The sequence below is a fragment of the Prinia subflava genome, chromosome 1, assembly GCF_021018805.1.
Source record: "Prinia subflava isolate CZ2003 ecotype Zambia chromosome 1, Cam_Psub_1.2, whole genome shotgun sequence".
In the NCBI taxonomy this organism is placed as follows: Eukaryota; Metazoa; Chordata; class Aves; order Passeriformes; family Cisticolidae; genus Prinia; species Prinia subflava.
This window is the reverse complement of record NC_086247.1, coordinates 35207299-35231373: the sequence shown is the minus strand read 5'-3', so window position 1 is coordinate 35231373 and position 24075 is coordinate 35207299. Positions and strand designations below refer to the sequence as shown.

Below are 24075 nucleotides of genomic sequence, written 5' to 3'. Positions count from 1 at the left end.
GAAACAGATGTCCAGCACATCTACAACAGATTCCTGACTTCTCTATTCTCATCAGATTGGTAGAGATGTTTTGTGATCCAATTAGAGGTTCGAGCTTTTCTCTACCAGCTGCTAAAACTCTGCTATCAGAAGGAACAAAAGCATTAACAATATCTTTTTATGATTAAATTACATGTACATTTTTAAGATCCATTCTCAGGGTTATCAGATTTCTTCCTACACCACAGCCTGATCATATTCAGCATGGATACATCCATTTATTTAAAGTATATGCTTTTTCTGTGTCAGATGACACAGCCTTTGGGATCTTGAATAACCTGAATAATCTTTGCCTGCTCAGTCCCCTTCAGCACTGTCCCCATCCTCTGTTGCAAATACAACCTTTCATCCAGGTAGCACCAACTCTCTTCTCAGTATTTGCTTTCCCTACTTTAGTGCTGCACAAGTGTATTACAGCTATCACTTTTCTTTTCTAGAAGTGCCTACCAAAGAAAATGTCAGTTTGACATAAGCGTATCCTGAAAAATCCATTTACTGCACTTTATCGAATTTAGGCAGTCACTTTACAGTTGTTCACTAGTAAGGTTAGCCTAAAAATTAAACAGAACAGTTGTCTAAACTGCCCCATTACATTTCTTAAATACAGACACATTTTCCTCACTTCATTTTTTTCTTCAATTATTCAAGGACATCCTTAATTCACCAGTTATTAAAAAAAAACAAACAGTGAAACAAAAAAACCCAACAGCAACAAAAAAATCCACTAGCTGCATAAAAATCATCCAAGTAAACTTGTGGGCAGTAGAGGAGTTTGCTACAAACCATGACATTTTGTCTCGATTTCCATTACAATATATACATATATATATATAAACACACAAAAATACATACACACATGCATTAAAAATGCTTTAAATTGATATTTGGTTGTATGTGACATCATTATATATACTAGCAAGCATTTAGAAAAACATACTTTAAAAAAATAAAAATCAAGCAACCAACCTTTGCTTGTCCATTATAATCATCATCTAAAATGTTTGAAGAATTTGGAACAGTGATACCACGGAAAAAACGGGAAGATCTCAGGTATCGCTGGAAACTAAGCAACCTTCTCACATTTCGTGCAGACACAGACACTTCGATTTCAGAATTTGCTACAAAAAACAAGAAAATAAACACTCTCTCTAAAAAATCTTTATCAAAAAGACAAGTGCTCAGGGAAGTCTGGTATAAAGATAATGCAATTTTTTTGAGCATCAAACATTTCAATGCAAATACAGATATTTTTATTAATACTAAATACAGAGCCACACATTAGAAAAATATATGTTCTGTGTAAGCATCCTGTGAAGAAAAACAAATACTTAAATCATAGCTGCAACTTATCTTTTTAAGGAACTCATTAAAAGAACAAAAATATTACAGGTATTGTTTAAAAACACACATAGTACTGCAAACAAATTATTTTTGGAAAACTGCTGCCATGTATACACATCCAATCCATGTCCCTAACAAATCACCCAAGATGATATGTACACAGCAAGAGAGTATCAGAAACTGAGTGTTGATACAGGAGATACAAGTAGACTTTGAGCAAGCACAAATTATTTCTACACAGTTTAGAGCTCAGAAAATCTCTTAGTTCTACTATGCTGAAGTTTAAAACACACTCAAGTAATTTTGGTGCTTTTGCAAGTAATTACACTTCTGCCAAACAATTATGACATTTACATTCACAGCATATCTAATTCTGTTTTCCAGTATGGTGAAAATACAACAGAAAATTGTTTCAGCCTCTTTTCAAAGATTAATCCAAATATTTTGCTTTACTTTTATTAGGTCAACTGATTTACACAAATGACTGATACTAGTTTATGTCCAATTCCATTTCATATGCCCGAAGTGTTTTAGAAACCCCAGCACTGAACTACACAGAGCTACCTACAGTTCCTTTGTAGCAAGCCAGATATTCTCATTTTGAAATACATTAGGCATAACTCGGCCTTTACTTTCTTTTCAACAGTGCTCCCCAATAACCAACAGGAAGCAAATAATCTTGATATTCACTCAACCTGCCTGAAATGATTCATGTTAAAAAATATAATTTTAAAAAGCGGTGTTAAGGAAGTCAATGCCAACACGCTCTTTCTCAAAAATGAAGATCATCAAAAACAACATGATCATAACTCTGTAGCACAGATCTCTTGTCCTTCCAAAAATCGGGCATATTAAAAGTTGGTGAGGTAAAGAGTTACAACTCTTGTTCTTAAAGTCAGTCTAAAATGTTGTACATGGGAAGGTGTGGCCTTATTGACAATCTGAACTAAAAGACTCAGTGATTCCTAATGACAGCAGCTTAATTCTATATCAGATAAATCTTTATCCATATAAATTCTTCTCCCTGCAGAAGTTCCAATTTACTTTCTGTTCTATGCTAGCTTATTAATATATTAATATTAAATCAATATATTAATTCCCAAACCACACTAATAAAACACCTCTAAATAGAGCTGCTAGTGGCATGATCAAAGAGTAGCTAATCAAACACAGCACGATTCCCTATCAATCATCTGTGTTAACAGAGATTAAACTGACACAACTGAATGTTCTTACAGACATGCCTGAAACAATTCACCAAGACACTGAAGTACAGGGCTAACACAGATATCTGCACATGAAGTATCCTTCTTCAAGCTATCATTCCCAAGGCCAAGGGCTCTTCCCCTGAAGACACTGGTACTTTTAATATATCCCATTTATATATTAAGTAAACAGATGTACTACATACGATAAAGGTTGATTATAAAGCAACATTCATGCGTACAGCAGGGAAATAAATAGATCCTGTCATATTATTATATTAATATTTCCAAGCACATTTGTGATCATGAGGTTACAGTCTGAGCACTGCCAGCCTGTAGAACAGAGATGCAGGGAGCAATACAGCTGCTGCTGCTAATTCAATGTATGCTACAGGTAAGAAGTCTCTCTCCCTCAGTCTTGATCCAATTCCTTAAGAGCCAAATTTCAAAACAGAAATTAGTGCATTGAAAATAAATATAAAATAGTTATACTTAGATCATAAAATTATGTAAAATATCCACAAAGTCACACACAAAAACCAGCAACTTCACTAAATCTCAATAAAAAAATATTTAAAGTAGGAAAAATGAGCACTTGTATGGAAGCATAGATAGTTTTCTTGTTCTCAGGTACTCTACTACACATCTACAGTTAACAAAAACTTGTTTTTGTTGTCATGATACAAATTAAGTTTCACCGTCGCAGGTATCACCCATTGATCTTGGACAGAACAGTATGATCTAGGTACTACAAGTAAAACAGCAGCTTCTGGCAGTGAAGTGCAGACAACAGAACAAAGAAACGCAGTAATTTTGCAGTACAGGCCTGTGTTCCACCTATACTTGTATTTGTAAGTCATTTAAAAGGGATTGCACAACTTGTTTCAGGATTATTTCTGATGATAACACGCGTACAGAGGCAAATGAGTAAGTTAATTTTCTGTGAAGCTGAACCATCATTCTCTTCACAATATGCTATTGACATTTATTCATCTTACAAATATGTTTAAAATCTCTAAATTACCACTAATTTGCAAAGCTCATAAACCACTACTATTACACATTCATCCTACTTTTTCTACTCCTTGTTAAAAGAAAAAAAACAAAGCCTACATTACTCCAGCTTTCCTAGCAGTGAAGCTGCTTATTACAGAATCACAGAACAGGTGAGGTAGGAAAGTACCAGATGATCTGTACTGTAGGAAAGTACAGATCAAACTCCTCTGCTCAAGCAGAATCACCTAGATCACACTGCCCAGAACCATCTCCCAGAGGCTTTTGCACATCTCCAAGGATGCAGACTCCACAACCTCTCTGGGTACCCAGTCCCAACACTTGGTCACTCACCCTCACAAAGCATTTCCTGATGTGCATCAGTTTGTGCCCATTGCCTCCGGTCCTCACACTGGGCACCACTGAGAAGAGCCTGGCTCTGTCCCCTTTGCACTTTCCCTTCAGGTATTTGTACACACTGAGAGGTTTCCCCTTGAGCCTTCTGTAGGCTGAACAGTCCCAGCTTTCTCAGCCTTTTCTCATCAGCCCTTTGCTGGACTCTCTCTGGTATGTCCATGTCTCTCTTTTACCGGGGAGCCCAGACCAGGACTCCAGGTGAGGCCTCTCCAGAGCTGAACACAGGAGAGGGATCACCCCTCAATTTGCTGGCAACATTCCTCCTAGTGCATTTGCTTTCTTTGCAGCAAGGGGATATGGCTGGCTCATGTTTGACTTGGTGCCCACCAGGAGGCCATGCTCCTTCTCTGCCAAGTTGCTTTTCAGATGGTTGCCCCCTGCTTGTGCTGGGGCTGTTCCTCCCCATGGGCTGGGCTCTGCACTTCCTTTTGAGCTATTAGTTATTGCCATGGATAGCCCAAATCAGGTAACAACACCTTGACTCAATAAAGGTCTTTATCCTTTAGACCTGAAATGATCAGAGTAACTTTCAAATGAGAAAAGAGATCTTGAGCCTTGCCATCCCTCTGCAGCTCCAGAGCACCTGATTCATGGGACTACACCAACCCAAAAACTGAATTTCTCTCTTTAATAGTTAAACATCTATCCCCAGAACAATTCAGAGTAAGCCAGTCAGATGCATAGGATTGACGGGTTGTTAATTTAAAGGGGAGGCTGAAACAGAAAATAGCTGGCTGTCAAGAAAGGGGGTGAGGGGAAGATATGTTCTTCAGCTGCAGAAACACTGATAGCTACTGTGCCTGCCTTTTCCTTTTCCTCACAGATAAATTATTATTAAGGATACAAAAACCAAGTGCTTTGTGGTTTTGGCAGACAAGCCAAGGCCAGCGAATGGAAAAGACTGGTAAAATGAATGATACAGTTGTGCAGTGGAAACTCAGCATGTCCCTGAAGGCACATTAATTCCCTTTAGCCACATGATTAATATGAGAATGACAACCTCCCCTCTTCTAGCAAGAGTCATGAAAAGAGATGCTAATTTCAGAGACCCTACCAAACCAAGGTCCACTAATGTACAGATCATGGAAAGAACACAGTGAAGAATGAAGAGCACACTGCATTTGCTCATGAATAAACATGCTGCAAAAACATCTCTCCTCCCAGCCCAAACATGTTTCCTTTCATTTGGAGCCTTCAGTGTCCTAAATGCCCTTCTAATATCCAACATTGACTATTTGCTCTCAAGGACAGTTTAAGGATGAATTAGAATGATAAAATAACTATGACATTTACAGCCTCAGGAACTGAAAGAGAATGCAAGCAAAGTTGGGATGACAGGCACATGAAGAAGGACACTACAGCATTGTGAAGTGTTCTTGGTGCTAGGAACCAGAAGGCAAACTGTGGGCCTTACTGCCTACTCAAAAACAGCTGTCCTATGGCATTTTTCTTGCCATTCCTTTATAAGTTAGTTATCATTCAAAGTATCAATCCAAGATTCTGGGGCTTTTTGTTTATTTGATTAAAATAGTTATATTCTTGTTTCTAAGCATCTTAAGCGAGATGCTGGTGGAATAAAAATTTCCTTCCTCTAAAATAAAGAAAAGAAGTCATTCTGGTTATTAATATCAGTTATTTTGCTAATGTGATGCATATATAGCAATAAAATAACACACATCGCCTTCATGCAACAGATTTCATCTGTATTCTGAGCCGCTAATTTTAATCTCTTCCCACTCCCAATCTTTCAACTTCATGAAAACCTAAAAAAAAAAAAATATAGCACATTTCACAGGGATATTAAATATTTATTTTTCTCATGCCAATATAAAAATACAAAGTAAAGACAAGTGATAATCACTTAAAAGATCATAATATACTGATGAATTGACTCAAAATTTTTGTATCTTTTGTATAGTAAGTAGTCCACAAAAGGAAGAATGACAACTACGATTTGGTTTAATTATCAATAGGACCTTAAATCCTAACAATATACTTCAATTTTCTTAGAATGCAAAGGTAGACTTAGACCCTCAGATGGGAATCTGGTCAAAAGAAGGCTCTCCAGTGATAAGAACTTTACCTCCATTTCTTCCTTGCTACAGCCCAAAAGGCTGATGGAAAATTAACCATGATAAAAAGCATTGTGTTTTGCTACATACCAATAGAAAGAGCATAATTGAGGATCTCAATATCACTAAAAAAAAAATTTAAAAAAACAAGTATTTGAGACAATGGATCCTTCTTATGTTTGAACATAAAACCTGAACTTTGAGGTGCACAGACTCCCCCAGAGGCTTTTTCCCCAATTATACGAATTATCTACTTTTAATGGAAGTGATCTCTCATGGTTTTTCCATATTAACCCAACTGCACATTCATCATTTTTACATAGCAGATACCATCATTAAACCTGACATATCTGAAATTTTCCACTACCTGTAAATATTTGTTGGGAAAAAATTTGTTGGAAAGAAAATTCCATTTCACATGCCAATTAAAACCACCATTCTAAGGATGAACCTTTCTAAAGATGATTCTTTTCAGGATACAAATAATTTTCAATTTATGAATAATTTGAAAGCATTATCTAGCATTTCATACCACTAGAGGGACCCATAAGCATTCTAATTTCACATCTATTCCCATCAAACCATTAAGAAATGCACTATATTAGATCCATTTACTTTTTTTAAAAAAATTATGTCTTGCTATTTAATTCTTCTGTACATTTACCACTCATGGTTCAAATTTTAAAATATTTTAATGAGATTCAGTACTCAAGTTAATATATAAAACTATGACTTCATTTGGAAGATATAATTTTAGTAAGGATTTTAAAGGTACATAAAAAGACTAATTTAGACTATTGGGGTCTCAATTACCTTCTATCTTCCTTAGAATCACTTAGAATCCCCGTTTAACATCACTGTAAGGCACTACACTCCTCCTTCTGCTTAAGAAAATATTAAGCCATACTGTTTTCATTTTAATGTATAATATATAACTATATACACATTCATAAATAATTTTTTTTTATTTTCCAAATATTTTCCATTATTTTCCAAATAATAATGACTGCTGGAAAATATGCTGTGGGTTAAGGATTAATGAAATAAACATGGCTTCGCAAGTCTCTTCTGACTGAGTGGAATCAGAAAAAAAATATAAGTTTCAAGAAACTCTAGTCATACCACAACGCTGTTAAAAACTTCAGTAGTTTTCATCAGATGCTTCCTGATGGAGGGGAAGTACTAGGCATCACCATCACCAAAGATAACTTTTCCTGAAGGACCTTACAGAGCAAAAGGATCTCACCGCCTTAGCAAAACACAAAGCCACAGAACCATAGAATAATTCAGGTGGGAAGGGACAGAAGAGACTTCTGAAAGTTCTTCAGTCTAATCCTCTGCTCAAAGCAGAGCTAATTTGAGAGAAGTTACTCAAAGTGAAGGGATTAGACTACTTCAGTATGAAATAAGTGCCAGTTCTCCAGTTCTCTACTGCACAGCAGCAGAAATGTAAAAAACCATCATGAAAAGGTACCTACAGGACTTTACTAATTTATGTCTTTTGAATTTTGGCTCATTTCAGTATTTCTGTAAACGCCTCAGGAAAAATACAAAATTAAGTGAATTAAACAATGCCATTCCTGTGCTGAAATGAGTAACATTTTGCAATCATCTCAGGACTAGGAAACTACATACAAGGCAGTCTTTCCATACCAATTTACTGAATCATAAGCCAAACAATCCTGCAGTCGTGTTTTGGGTTTTTTTTTTTTTAACCTGAATCCACTCCCTGGGCACTGCAAATCTGCAATTCACAACAGCATACTGTGAAGTAAGAAACCTCACTGAAGCTAAATATTTTGAGGAATATCATCAGAACACAAATATATAAAATATATACAAACATAGCTTTTACGAAATGGGTTATGCCATGTTAATCAAGGTAGTGATCCTCCTGAAGAACACGACATGTAATGGTTCAGCTCTTTTCCCAAAAGGATAATATATTCCAGATTGTCACGAAATAATTTTCTTGCTCTCTTCCCAGAAAACCCCACCTCTCTTTGGTGTCCTAGAAATCTGCAGTTCTACAGTAAAGGAATGACAGCACCCTCAACTCATCTTCTTTGTCTATTTTTCGTCACCAGGAAAAAAAGAAGAATTAAAAAGTAACCCATCATGGTTAACAGAATTTCCTTTACCAGTCTATATGATGGTCAATGCAGAAAGTCAAACTGGGAGCAGAACTGAAAACAAAAGAATTCTGACATATTTTCTGCCAATTTGTCCCACATACAAAAAAAAGCCTTTCCAAATAAGGTACTTGGAGAAAGAACATGTTGGAGAGGTTCAAAAGAAATGGGAAAAAAAGTAAAATGTATCTCTGTCTTCTATGGTTAAACTTAAGCCAGCAATGAAACACAGAGAGGCCTGTATCCGTGTAAGACTCCAGAACACACATGCTGTTTTACAGTAGCTTGGAATAAACAAACTGTAAGTAAAACAAAAATTTAGAATAACAAAAGAAAAAAACCGCAACCTTCTCTGTATTCTCAACTGGCATTTTTTATCCCCAAATCTTCCTTAACCAAGCTCACTTTAAGCTCACTCTTTTCATTTGGCTAATACAGCTCTATCTGGAGCATTTTCTGTGATTTCCCTTTGTGTGACTGCATTCTCCTAACTAAATCAAACTCAAAATTTCTCTCACATTGTGGAACACAATTTATTTGAATAATCTGGGCTGTGAATATTTAGAAGACAATTTCAGAATTGCATAACTCACAGAAAGGCAGCTTTTGAAGAAATTTTTCTAGTACAAGCTTTTCACTCCTCATTGACTGGTATTTTCAAAAGGAAACAAATGCTTCAAGCTATGATCACACAAATCTTCTTGCATTACTTTATTCATTGTGAAACTCATCCTTCTTCACAGTAGACTGCTGAATAAGACAGACAACTACTGATAAACATAATCAAATCGGTAATTCCTCTATTTTCTTGAATGCCCACAAGGGCATTGAAATTTATCTGGACTCTGCTTAGTTTATGTCAATCTCTAGATGGTATCATCAAAAGCATCAGTAGCTGCTGCTACACAAGGATTTTTCCAATTGTTCCAGGCAATCAATTCAGAGTTGCACTCTTGTCTCTTTTTTGAATTCTGGCCTCTCAGCCAAGGGAAGTCTAAATTCACTGCTCAAGGTAAACATTCTCCAATGGTTCATGAGCTAAGAACCAGAAAGTTAAAAACATTATTGAAACAGCACATGTTGACATTTTTGCCAGATCTCAGTATAGCTTATAATATGTTCCACAAACTGTAATTTTCAAGTAAACAATCTGAGGGTTGTATAATAAAGGTAAATAATCTCTGAAATTTCATCACATATTTGCACTCTCAAGAAAGAGAATTCGATTTATCCATCACCTATAAAAATACCTCCTCCTTTCTCTCCATTCCCCGCTAAAATGGCTCCATATGCTGCTAGGGAGAAGAACCACCTAAGTCTCAATGAAGTCTTATACTGTACCATTATACTCTATGCAAGCAACTATTTTCTTCAATATTGAGCATTCCTGAATGTTACCAAACATATATTGATTAATTCAAAATCCCTTCTTCTTTCTAAGGTATTGTAGCTCACAGATGTGACAGATTCAGTTATCTATAAAACACAAAAGAGGGCCCCTTGTGTTGGCAACATCATCTCTCCGTAGAAGCATGGTCAGATGAGATTGGCACAAGAGAATTCTAAAAACCTTTTGACAAGATCTTACTTATTTTGGGCCAGGCACAACAGGAAAAGCAAGAAGAAAAACACGTTTCTTCTCTGCAAAACCAAAGTATTCATTTTTCTATCTAGTTCCTCCAGAATATACAACAACCCTTTCCTAAAAGGAAGCTTAAAAGCATTAATTTCAGCTCTAGATGCATATGACACTTCTCAATATTTTTCTGTTATCTTAATTATTCATTTGATCTTTACTCATTTTGGCTTCACTTCCTCACTATAACATACTGTACATATCACTATGCACACTCACTGTTTGAGATTTTTTTTTCAGGAGAGACAGATTAGGGCACATTATATATGCCTTTGTGCATGCCAGAAACACCTCCAATAACCAAAATTTCTTAAGCGTAGTTCTGTGTGTGTATATATACACACACATACACATACAGTAAAAAATAGACATTATTGACAACCTCTCAACAGCAAAAAACAAAGCCTAAAACTTTATTGCTGGTTTACTCTTTCTGAAAAAGGGAGTATTTTTATCTTGTCACTTACCAATTCTTCTACCAAAGATTTTGTTTCACATTAGCTTTTATCAACACATTCTGACAACACTGAAGCCTATGATGTCTCGAATAACATAAAGAAAAATTTGAAGTATTCATGTAAACTAGAGGACAGTAAGAGCGATTATAACCACTGCAATCACTTTTTCAATAACTTCCCTGAAAACCAAACAGTACACGCTGCATTCTCACAGCAAACTGCAAAACTCCTTTCTTGTTTCTCATGGAGTGAAAAGTAGACCCAGTGTTCTGCAGTCAATTCAATGAAACAATACAGTGTTATGCATTTTACTGTGCAACAGTGAATTCAGAGGAAGAAAGTTGTGTGCCTGGTCTCTCCTTTCCAGAAATGAGGGATTTAAGATGCTATCTTGAAATTATGCCCATAATCCCACACAGGCATAACCAACAGAACACAGTAACAGAAAACCTACTAAGTGATGATTTAACATTAACCAACTGCCAACCAACAAGAAAATATAATCCTAAATTTCCCCATTCACCAGGATACAGTCTTGTTAAAACAAAAATTTATTAAGCTATTCCTATTGGTAGTTCCTGCAATTACATATAAAAAGGACTTCTGGAATATCAGATAATGTAGAAGGAAAACTACTATCCAACAAAGTAAGCTTGATCATCAGTCAAATCCTGCATGTAATAATCCTCAGATATGACTCCCATTCCACTGTCTCTAACAACAACAATATTTTTCCAACCATCTTCCTAAAATCAAATTTCCTAAAAGTTACTGTTTTATACTGAGAATACTTCTAGACAGATTAGAAACTTGAATATTCATGTATCATTTACAGAATTCTGGGATGAAGATATGGATGCTGAGCTTATAATACCTAAGAAGATAGAGAAGTGATCTTTAGAAATAAGTGCTGACAAACTTTATTTCGGCAACACTAGTTGAAGTTGCAAGTTCAAATAGTGTTATGAAGCAAAGCAATGCATTTAAAATTCAGTACTCTCAAAACCTATCAGTAAAACACTGGGTTAAGAGCCTATCAATAAAATATTAGAAAAACGACTGGACAGCATATTATTAGCTAAACCTCCTGAAAGACATTTAACTTCTTCTCAAAACGCCATTGACGAAAAAAGAAAACAATGCTGAACAACCAAAGTTAGCTAAGCAAAACACAAAACAGCACTAATGCTTCAACACTGTGACTGACAGCCACTATACAAGTCCTCTGCAAAACTCATATGCAATGATCATTGCAAAATATTTAGAACCACAGAATAAAGCTAGTGGACACTACAAGAAAGTTACAGTGAAACTATACAAACACAATGGAGGAAGCATGTCCATGCATTACTGATGCTCAGGATACAGCTGTGGCGGGGAGACAAAAAAAGGCAACATTCAGATGGTTTCATCTGCTTCAGCTGCAGAAGAGACCCTTTCCAGCTCAGCATTTGCCCCAAGGAAAGAAGAGCTGACTGACTCCTCCCACATGTTATTGCCTGAATGGGTGAATATTTTTCAGTCATTTACCTCTATGTGGCAGAATCAACTCCTTCGGAAGGAACCAGGAGACGGCAGGGAGAATATGCTAAAAATTAGGTCAAGTCTGATTGCTGCAACTTCTCTCTACTGGCAGCTTCACAGTGCTTAACAACAATTCTCTGGCTTACAACAATTAAGGGAACACTGATCAGGACTAAATTAGCATTGGAGAGGGAAAGAAAACATTTTTATGGATAAAAAAGAATTCCACATTCATGTAAATTCTAGATAACCTACTGATATGGTGAGAGATGGTGCTGAATTCCTGACTTTCAACGAAACTCCACAATGTGCCAGGAGCCTGAAGTCAAAGAGCAACTCTTCATCAAGCTACAATCCTGAAGTGCAAAAAATCTGAGCATAATATGATGACTCTGAAAACTAACACAGCAGCTGACTTGAGATGGAAGTTAAAGAATTTTTTGGGCCTCGTAGCAATATTTTTTGCTGTCATCAAACACCACAGGTGATGTTGCTAAAAGCTGGTGGCAAAGTCTGAACAAGTATGGACAAGGATAAAGGGTGTGAAGGTCCTTCTCTTGACTAGTCATGATCTGCCTGATGCACAAACATCAGGATGGAAAGAAACAGTGTGATGAGGGCCACAGAAAATAGTTAATTTGACAACAGCAATAATATCATACCTTGACTGCCTTTTAACAGGTAGTTCTTTTTAATACTTCTGTTAGTGTTTTCTTGTATCAGCATGAAATGCCACATACATATAAACACAAAAAGACAGCTATGTACTTCATAAATTGCATGCTATTTCCACAGAGAATTTATTATACTCAATCAGGACTTGAGATGAAAGTCTTATCCTCTTTACTGAAAAAAATCTACATAGCACACTCTTCAAACTTTGTTTTCTCACCTATTTTTATGAAACTTTTGAACGAAACTAAGAGTTTAAGAGTTTTAGAAATTATCTACTTTTAAAAAGAGTAACTTCAGTTAAGATCAAAGCATAAGATCAGTTTCTGCCACTCATTTTTATTCACAAGGTAATTACAACAACCACACTTACTATTATGAAATCGGCTTTGCAAATCTCTCCATTGCATTCAGAATACTTGGAATTGTGCTGATACAATACTGGTATAGATCCTTTATGATGCTTAATACATTCATTATTGGCATAATTTAATTAAGACTCAGATCCCCTGCACTTTTCCTGCATATTGGTTTGGTGGTGTTGAAGCTTTATATTACCATGACTACTGACAAATTTAGTTGTAACAATATAGATGGATAATTTTACTTTTTTCTCTACAAAAATACTCTTCTTGTAACACTCCTAAAAAAAAGATTCCTCAACTACATAGTCAAAAAAAATTTTGGCTGCCACTGTCTCCTAACACTTCAATTTTTATTTAAGGTTTATCTCTTTTCAAATATTTAAGTCCTAGCTACACATTTGAGTAGATGTAAATGGTAATTCATTATGATGAGGTGAAGAATATTGATATTACTCTAATCCTGTTCAAGCATCATCCTGGACAGAGCCTTTCTAGTGCTTTATAAAAACAGGAAAGTATTCTCCTCAATTTTTTGTGTCTGCCAAGTAAGCATACAGCACACACATCAGTAGCTGTTAAGAAGATAAATCTTCATTTCCATACAGATTCAGGCCTAAATTCAATGAGTTTAAAGTTATAATTTTTTTAAAAAAATATTTAGCAGTGAAGATTTTCCTCTTCTATTTTTGGTAATGAGCTAGAACAAAAGATTTTTCCTAAGTATAGAAAAAAATAGTCTTGCTATAAGAGCTGCTAACTTTATTTTAGAGGCTCAGTAGTTAAAATTGATGGAAGCCTTTGTTTATTTGTCATTTATCTGCTTTTAAATACTTACAGTGAAAAATACGGAAATCAATGTATGGATGAGAACCTCTTCTCTCTGTTTCAAATCCTGCCCGACTTCTTACTCGCACATCTCCTAGAAACAGGGTCAAGAGTGAAATAAAAGTGTGGAAGAGTGGCAGAGATAAAATGCAAATGAACATAGCCTGGAGGGGTAGAGATTCATGTACTTAATGGAGGAGAGTAATTCAAACAATAGGCCTACTTCAATGCTTTTTGTTTTAAAGGTGAAATTCAAAACAAAGTTTGAAGATTTGTTAAACATGCAATCACATGCTTTCTTGCCAAAATCTCTCCTGCCTAAGCATACGTTGCCAGAAGCATGTGATAAGCATTCAGATGAAATTAGGAAGAGCTTGCTACACCAGTATGGTAAAAATGCACCTTAATATGACAGAAAACAAGAACATTTAAACTTGATTTGTTCCTCAGTAACACACATACAAACAATAACATTTTGTAGAATACAAAAAAGATTCAACTTCTAGAAATGGTAGCTTTTAGCAAATAAGCTAGTTACAATATGGTTTTATATTATATAATATTTTCCCACTAGCATTTACTTACTTGTGCTCAGCTGTTTGAATATTACACAAGAGCCTATCAAAATACCAAAACTCAGTATTAAAATTTGATCAAACTATTTTGCACTGTTATTAGCTTCAACCTGAATCTTTCAGCATGCTAGTTGACTTCTACTTATGCATTTTACCAACTGAAAGCTGATCAGTATTCTTTTGTTAGATATTTGTATGTATTAATATAAGCATGAACTGCAGTTCACCTGGATTAAAAGCTTTCACTAAAAATCCTTTTGCAATTACAAATTTGGAGAAATCTTCAAGGCTCAAATGCAATAGTGTTTCCCTCCTCAAACCCTAACAAAGAAATTTAAGATGTGCAAATGTTGTGGTTTCTAATTACAAAAATCCTTCAAGTGTCGTGTTCTCCTCACTTCAAACACAGCACTTTCCATACGAAACCAAAAATAAGTAATTAACAAAAAACACTATGACTGAGTTTATAAGAACTAAATAAAAATATCGCTATTTATTTTTCATCAAGTCATAGACATCTTAAGAGCATTTTTTCCTTTTTTTCTTTTCTAACCTGCTAATGTGTAATGCTGAAGTAGGCAACTATCAGAAAATAGCTAAAGGTACTGACTCACACTTCAGTAACATACTTTTAATACTTAACAGGTATCTTTCTAGAGATACATATCTATAAACACTGACACATCTACAGTGACGCACTTCACATGAATGTTATCTTGTGAGGCATGCTGGAAGGACCACAAAGGGGTAAGCAGGCCCAGGGCTCCTCTGAAGTTTACATATCAGTAAAAACATAGTAAATACACGTGCCTTTCAGGTATTAATCCTTTTATTTTTTTAGAACTGAAACCCTTAACTGAGCTGCAAGGGAAAGCAACCCAATTACTACCTGCAAGGTTTATTTTTCAGACCACTTACAACATATTACTTATAAGGGCTTCAAGCATTCATTTGAGCAGAGTGCAAGAGACTTGTCTCCTTCCAGGCAATACAGAGGCAGCAAATTGTAGAACTCTTCTGTTAGGCACAAGCAACTGGTGAATTTTATTTACAAAATAAATTAATAAAAATGAAAAAGACAGGAAACTTTGGAAGAGAAGGGGCAAATGCATTAGTAACTGTGTATGAAAATAACATTGTACACGGAGGAAAATTCAACTTTCATTACCTTTCACTCATATTTATCTGGGTAATCAGGCATAGCTACAGCTGTGTGAATGAGTTCACCAGCTAAATTGAAAGAAAATAAAAGAGGTTTTTTTAGTGAAGCTAATTTTTAATAGAAAAGGTGATAAAGCTTTTGTGATTTATTTTTAGTTTTAAATGTATTTTTTTACTTTTAGAATTTACAAACCACAAACTAGCAAATATTTTCAGCCAGCGTATAACTAGGTTTTGGCAAACAATTTAAGTGTCAAAAATAGGCATAGTTCACAGAAAAATACCTGAAGACCAACATGGAATTCTGCAAATAACAAAATGAGCAGGTTGATCTGATAAGTGATGTACAGAAAAATTCCCTCTGCTCTTTTTCATTTACTAGTACCCTTGACTAACAGCACAGACAGAATAATAGTACCTCTGGTACCCTTGAAATGCCTGTTGAGAATTTTAGGAAGGCAACCAAGAAAAACTGTTTTTAAGTAAAATGAGTAAGTGCAACTGACCATATTACTTTAAACAGGAATTATTATAGTATCTATTTACAGGAATATTTAGCCAAGAAGGAATCGTACACTAAAAACGCACATGGCAAACTAAGGAAAAAGCAACTTTAATAAGATAGAGCTAAAATGAGCGTATTTACTGGTATACACATAAAATGAGAAATTCCCAGCAAGGAAAGCTAAATATTTTCATTATGTAGTTATTGAACAAAATTCTCTCTCCCTAATCAGAGCAGAAGAAGTTATTTTTTTAAAAAAACAATATCTCAACAATGGGATATTTTTTTAGACTACAACTGGATTTATTCCGGAAAAATATACTCCTTCTACCGGAATAGAATTCACTACAGCAAAACAAAGCAGAAAATTCTCTTGTGCCAGAACGAAGGCAAAAGGGACATCTCCATTATCATGGTACAGAACTGCTGCATGTTTCAAGATTTCAGACAATAAATGTACCTGAAAATATTGGTACAAGTGGAATTTGATGATACCATACATCCATCTGAATATACAGAAGGAGAAAAAGGAATAACTGGCTGCACATTATGAAACAATGTGCTATTAGCACAGTGAAACTAATCTCTAGTGCATATGTATAGTTAGTTCCAAAACATCCAGAAATACTGGATGATCGTTATGCATTCACTCTTTGGTTAATGTAACCTGCAGAAGATTAATGGATCCCAAATGCACCCACTTCATTGTACCTTCACAGAACATAACATGTTCACATCAACGTGCTTGGGAAATCCTGCACAAGTGTTTTGCAACCCTGTGACTGTGAAGCTTTGCAGAATTTAATTTTAAGGAAGAGATATGTTTATTGTCACAGGGAACTTGACAAAAAAGCACAAGATATCTCAGATTTGAGATTACTTTTATCAAATTAAAGGACACTGTTACATAATTCATTCAAACAGCAACAAAGTCCAACCTCAGAGCCAATCATTATTATGGTAGCTGAAAGACAATTAAAATTCGATACCTAAAACAAAAGAACTTATATATAGATTTCATTTATGTACTTTACAAACATACCAAAATGCTTACACAATCTTTTTAAGCCATCAGATCCCACAGTCTGCTTCTAGGTAAATTTCCTTGGGGGAGGGCACAGAAGTGGCAGCAAACTGACTGACAGCTTTTACCTGAAATGTCTCTTCTTGAGCCACTTTCAGCCACACTGGAAAGACTTCTGTGTTAATTTACAGAACACATTCAAGTGTTCTTAATGATACTGGACTTCCAGGAACAAATTTTTCTCTCTTTCAGGGTTTTGCTAATTTTAATAATTCAAGAGAAAGATTAAAAAAATGTGAAGTTTTCCTTTCCAAACTTTATTTTGAGCACAAAATGATACAATATCTGATGGCTGAGCATTTAGGTACACTTTTTCCAGAGTAGTCCTTCATGATCAGGATCACTTGTATTTTTAAGACAAAGATGATACTGGCAGAAATCTAATTGAAGACTAAATACATCATGGAAGAGGAATGTAAGAGGGATGTTTGCAGCTGTAACTGAAAATTGAAAAGAAATTAGGGCTGAAATAAAACTTACCTTGAAACAGATTGTTCCTGCCCCTCTCTCAGATTCCTGCTCACACAAGGACAGCTCTGATACTTACGAGGCAGCTGAAATGCCACAGCTGACATCCCTGGGCATTAGGGTTACCCAGCACATACTTGGTGCTACCCTAACACTGCAGTGTGGCACAGTGACAATGTAGCAGCTGCTGGGGGGCTGAGGCCATCCGGAGCAGGGGCAGAAACCTCAGAGACCATGGAGGACAGCTGGGAGCTGAAATTACAACAGCCACCTCAAGGTAAAGGACTCAAGGTAAAGCCATGAGACTGGGAAAAGCAAGATTTTTCAGACAGAATTACTAACTTCACAGACTAAAATCCCTATTAAATTTGCTGGAGAAACAGATGACAAGTCAGCTGAATGTGCCAGAATTAAAGCAAACAGAATACAGCATAAAAACCACTACTAGAGAAGGGTGTGCACAGTACACAGTAGATTTTCTCCAGTGTTTCCTATTTGAAGTGATCAAGACCTCTAAAGGAAGATAAATGCTCCCATTGTAGCTGAGAGGTGCATGCTTACCAACACAAGCAATCAGCGACCCACACTTTCTACCCTATGCACAGCAGAAAAACTTTCAGTCAGTATAAAGCAATAAGAAAAAGAAACCAGAAAAGCAACAGAAAAATCAAGAAAGTATCAAGATTACACAGAGGCACTTACAAGATAGTTTGAGAATTCCTCACAGTTGCTGAGAAAAGTGGTTGAGGTGATGCAGATGTACTAGCCTTTCCAAGATTTTAAAAGAAAAATTCTACAATGCTGCATCTGTATCTATATTTTAAAATAGTAAATAAGCCACTCGGGAGTGGCTTAGTGTATATTTTGGGAATGGGGTATGACAGATGAGTCATTACAGTCAACGCTGCTTGTTCATATCGACACACTGATGAAGGCAGTTAGCTTTTTATTTTGCATACCCCTAAAAAGAAGGATTTTTTAAATTGAACCTGGACACACTGCTATACCACAGGTATTCCTATGGATACAAATGAATTTCCATTGGATTATTGCTGGAAGAGCCTGAAAAAACACTGAATGAAGCAACTGCATGGCCAGCATAACTAAACAAAGGTAGAGGGAGTTATTGTAGATACTCTTAGCCTTGTATTTTTGGTCTGCTAAGATAAACACCTTATCAAGGTACCTTTTATAAGTAGATACAGTCCGTATGGAATAAAATCAACAAAGTAAAAGGCAAATCTCATGACTGTGCCTAACTTCCCATTAAGTTACAGCTCAGGATTCCTTACAGTTTATTCTGCTCAAGTGTACTAAGATAAATAGAACAATTACAAAACTCTCACAATACTGTAGGAAATGCAGTGCTTCACATTTCTTGCAAAAAATTGTAATGAACTATATTAACCCTTGAATCTACTCTGATATGAACGTTTCTACATACCGATGAGTCCAACTGTTCAGCTTTCAGGCTGGTCTTTTTTACAGTCCATTTACAAGTACAAAAATAATAAATATGTAAATAGTTGCTAAGTTGTACAGTACAGTGCACATAACATTTGGGAAAACCAAGTGATCTCTATTAAGTGAGAAAATAATACAAATTTATCACATAATGATTCAAACATGCCATGAGCAATTTTTCTTTTGCTTATTGTACCCTCCTCCCCCACCTAAGTTGGAAGTCAGTCCTGTAAAAGATTTACTGCTCTGAACAGCAGAACAGCATGAATGAATTATGCCAGCAAGAGTTATACTACTCATAACAGGCACCAATCTCATTATGTAATAATTAATTCCAATGAGAGTACAAGTGAAAAATTAATTTACTTAACATTATGTTCTGAATATTTTCCAGTTCTACCTATGAGAATGGTAGAAGATTTCCATGAAAAATTGGATTTTTCTCTCCATTCAGATGTATATACCAAAAACCAGAGGAAGCCGTACTTTGCTTCTCTCTAGAAGTACTTGAGCATTATCACAAATCCTTCTGCAGAAATGATGGGCCTAACTACTTCATTTTAACTTTTGAAAACAAAATAAACCTATTTACAATAACAACAAAAAAAACCCAGCAGCTATTTCAATAAACATTTAAACCCAGTATCGTCTGTTCTCATCCTAACAAATCCCCAAAGTAATTAAATTCTCTGATCAAAACCCCTTCAGTAGACAGTCAGTGCTATAGTATTAACAACCTCACAAATGTAAAAAATCAAAACAAATGGGAAAAAAAAAGTGAAGCTGCTAAGTCAAAATTGGATTTATATATATATATATATATGACCATATATTCCTACATATGTAAGTTACAACTATAAATTCATATGCACACATGCATATAGCATACAACTTTAAATTCATAGACAATGCACTTAAATTTCTGGGGACTTCAACATGTACAATATACAATACTAAACTGAAAAGACTCAGGGCATAAAAAGACATGTTCTAGCTGACTTAGTTGGAGACGGTTAGGAATTTGTAATGAGTAGCTGTTGGTGTTCATTGAGCTGTGCGAGACATCATGCAAGCATTCATAGTCCAGAATTTCAACACAAATTCATAGCTCAAGGTGGCTTAAATTAAGTGGCATCATTTAGCAGTGAAACAGACTTAGAGCACATACACAGTCCCCATGCCATCTGCACCACCAGCAGCCTGCAGAAGAGGTGCGGGAAATACTGAATCTGGCAGCCAGATCTGCAAGAGCTTTGCATCTTTCTCCTCTCAACAAGTGACCTCAACTCCTTCTGTGCACTCAATGTCACAGAGGGTCTCCCCTGGATGCTTTCCCCTCCCAATACCATTCTTTCCTGCAAATTCAGCTTTACCTTTTGTCTCCTTCTACTCTGGAAGCACTCCTCAGTAAGCTGACTGAGCTACTCAGCCCTGTCAAGCACCCTCTCCCTTCTCTAGTCACCTTCTAGGATCAATGAGAAAAATATTGTTTAAAGTCGTATCATTCCTTTCACGAACACCTCGTACAATTCATAGCCTCAGTACTGAAGTTTTTAAGAGTGTGTGGTAACTCTCCAGCAAGTGTTCTCTAAGCTACAGTTTTCTAACTAGAAAGACAGCATGCAGAGGTGGCAAATTCCACTGCAGAAAGATCAATTATGAGTCACTTAGAAAACTTTACTTCTTACCAAACACATTGGATTAATTATAAGAACTTTCCCTTTTTCTTTAATATACGAGTAAAACATCCTACACAATGTTTAACTCAGGAAAAAAGAAAAGAAAAAAGACAACCAACCAAAAAACCAAAGCCAACATGAAAGAACCCAAACTCTTGGAGAGATTCTAAACAAAATATTATACAGGAGAAAGAGAATGGCAAGTTTATTAATGCAACAGAGATATTAAAAAATTATTATTTAAGTGAACCATAAATGTTGAAACTTGCAATATAGCAAATGGTATGCTTACCTAGCATACGAATGTACAATGCCGTCTGATCGGAGCTGTCATAGGAAATTGCTCCACGTCTCTGAAAAAAAGAAGTGTATTTTAAGCAAGTTAGAAGAAAATAATGTTTAAATTGAAATGAAAAGAAAGTATTAATTGACCATTTTCATTTTTAATTTCAGAAATTCTGTGTCTTTCAGGCAAAATGCATCTTTCAAGTATTTATATCTACTGATTTTGCTTTAAGAGGGGACAAAGGAAGGATAGGAATTGCTAGTGAAATAATTACGAAAAGTGAGATCAGAGTGTGGTAAAAAACATCCCCATATATTTCCTTCCAGTGTTCCTCAACCATTTCATACAATAGAAAAGACACAGAACAAGATTACACAGACACAAGAAAGTGCTGCTTCTCATGGCGTTCTGGAACACCATACTTGAAACAAATACTTGCAGTTCCTAGTTTCTATATCTACTTTTACCTATGGGGTATTTCCATCTTCCAAAGGTAAAAGAAGTAAAAGAACTGAAATTACACCCTTACTGCAGCCCTAGGATGCTACATGCTACTTTTGTTCTACCCTGTATTTTCTGTAGGTAAAGCAAGGTATCACTGATACCTTGCTTGGTAAGATGTTATACATAAAGGCATTTCAGAGAAAACCAGCAAGTAGTATTTCAAATTTGATGATAAAAGTTCAGAAGAGTAATCAAGTTATGCATGTACAACACTGAGATACTCCCACATAAGCTGTATTTCTTATCTACATGGGACATGTACGTTTCAGCACATATTCAGCTACTGTGCAGTTACAATCCAGGAAATCTCCCACGAGGTGGTGAACTGGTCCTGTAACAGCTAAAAACCAGAAGGATGTTCTCACTGGCATCACACAGCCTGCAAAGCATGATTCCACCTAGCACTCAGCCTCACATCTTCCTTTATTGTGCTTTGACCATCTTCTGCCCCTTCCTAAGGCCTTCACTAATGTTACTTGTTCATCCTAGGATTAGAGCATCACCTTCACAATCAGACCTCCATTTTGACAGTTCACAACATTTGTTCTTTACAGAAATAAGATTTTTTTTGTGGGAGGTGCACATTGGAAACTCCTATCGCATTTCTCTGTACACCACACATCTTTCCTACACCGAGGACAGTGAAGTCCTTGATGCCACCAAGAGTCACCACATGCCTTTGGAAACTTCAGATAAAAGCCTGGTGGCAGACACAACCACTTTTCATTTGTGCATCAGTAACAACACTCCCTCACAGACGCACAACAGCCTGAAAAATGTGCAAGTTCAAAAGATAAGAAATCAAACCATGTTAAGAAACAGGGTAGAAAAAATAACTGGCTATTGAGAATTCGGAAGGAAAGAAAATGAAGGAAGGAAAAACTATGTGGAAAGGCAAAAAGGCAGAACTGCTGATATGCATCTATCCACAGAACAACCTGAATGAACTCCAAGACAGACTAGAGATTAATAATCTCAATCACCGTGATCTGTACAAGTGATGCGCTAAGACTAACTCCTAAGTTACACCTTTTTTTTAAATATTTTTCAAGCCAAAACAAAAAATAAAATATTAACTTGAAGTTGTAGAAGTTTTTTCCAGAAGTAAGCTTAATATGCAATTACAGAAGTGACCAAAAGACCTAGCTCCAAATGGGGTCTAATAATAATAGCTGTTGTAAAGACTATAAGGAAGAACTCCCTGTACAGGACTTGCATGTTATCTTAGCTTTTGTTCTATATTTCCTTGGAAGATCATAAACCATGTAAATAATTCCTCAAGATATGTTTGTACACCATTTCTCACAGCAGTATGCCCGATGGGGAAGGCAGAAATGCAACTCATTAGCCAGAAAATGATGCTCATTTCTCACTAACATTTTCAATGTTTTTCATTAAACTTGCCTTTGAGTTTCAGAAAATCTCAGCTGAATATATTTTCTGTAGCCTGGAACATTTCATATCACTGACTAGGCACAATCAATGATGTAATTTAGTGCTAACTTGCAATTTGCACCTGTCTATCACAGATTTCTGGACATGTTCAGTACAGTTCTGTAATTTAATACAGGAGAAACCTAAGCACACATGCAGCTACAAGACCCATGTACAACTGGAGCATTAGTCTTCAAGAAAGAAAACAATATACAAAAATTTACTGAAAAATAAATCCTTTTGATATGTCGATTCTAAAATATTACTCCCTAAAATAAAAAGAATTTAGACAAAACAGTATATATAAAGTATTGCATCCATGTATGATATCAAATACAAAGCACATTTTAAAAAACATACAGTAGTTGCTTATATAGACACGTGATTTTGCTCTGTAATTATATACTTGAAACAAGTAAATCTAGTAAAATTACCTTAGAAAGTTTGGTTCTCTAAGAAAAATTAGAGACAATTTTTGAATACATTTCACTAGCAATACTACAATACAAATAGTAGGACAATTTCAGCTAATTTCTGATAAAAGGGCTGAAGCCTCAAAGATACTTATTTATTGAAATTTGTCATCATAAAATAGATAAGAAGAAAACATCTATTAGCAAGTTCCACCAACCCACCAGGTGTTGGGTGAGTGATGAGTGGTCAGATCTTTTATCTTTAAACCAGGCAAATAAGTGAGGTACAGAGAGTTGAGCACTGTAGTGGGCAGTCAGAGACAAAGGATGAAGCTAATGGTACAGAGGGTTTTAGCAACTTGTGATAAGTAAACTAATAATACCGTACTCATCCAGATTGCTTTGTGTCAGCTTACCCTGCAAATATGTAACAGGCAATCTACTGCAGGTTGTGGTGCATCACCTATTTTCTCACTTCAAATAACATTGTCAGTGCATTTGTTATTCTACCCCCTACAGTACTGTACAAAAATGCAAGGAAAAAGAAAGAGAGAAGTAATTTAACATGCCTTGTGTGTGGTTCTTTAGGATATACTGCCCAGATTCCACTACTTAAACCCAGCAAACAGAAAAACCAGATTTAATCCTTCAGCTTTTACCCGGATATGATCTGACAGACAGCAAATTCATAACAAGGAAGGCAAATGTGTCTTGACGAACTAAGGTTACTGTAAAGCACTCAACTGTTCAAACAATTTAATCAGCAGGATTTTACCCTTGTTGATGACCAAAAAGGCCACCCTCCTCATTGCTAATCAAAGGT

The 24075-nt window shown here is 35.8% G+C and overlaps 1 protein-coding gene across 4 annotated transcripts in view; it reads right to left on the bottom strand.

Moving 5' to 3' along the window:
* PDE7A (phosphodiesterase 7A) overlaps window positions 1-24075 on the bottom strand; it is a 74817-nt gene that overhangs the window by 15110 nt on the left and 35632 nt on the right. For 2 of the 4 annotated variants that reach the window (XM_063393212.1, XM_063393220.1), the window contains exons 2-4: window positions 20908-20968; window positions 13690-13773; window positions 1006-1157 (exon numbers count right to left, since the gene is read on the bottom strand). In XM_063393212.1, coding sequence (XP_063249282.1) covers window positions 1006-1157; window positions 13690-13773; window positions 20908-20968 — 297 coding nt within the window. The remainder of the gene's footprint in view (window positions 1-1005; window positions 1158-13689; window positions 13774-20907; window positions 20969-24075) is intronic. The other 2 variants (XM_063393225.1, XM_063393229.1) reach the window with 1 other exon arrangement.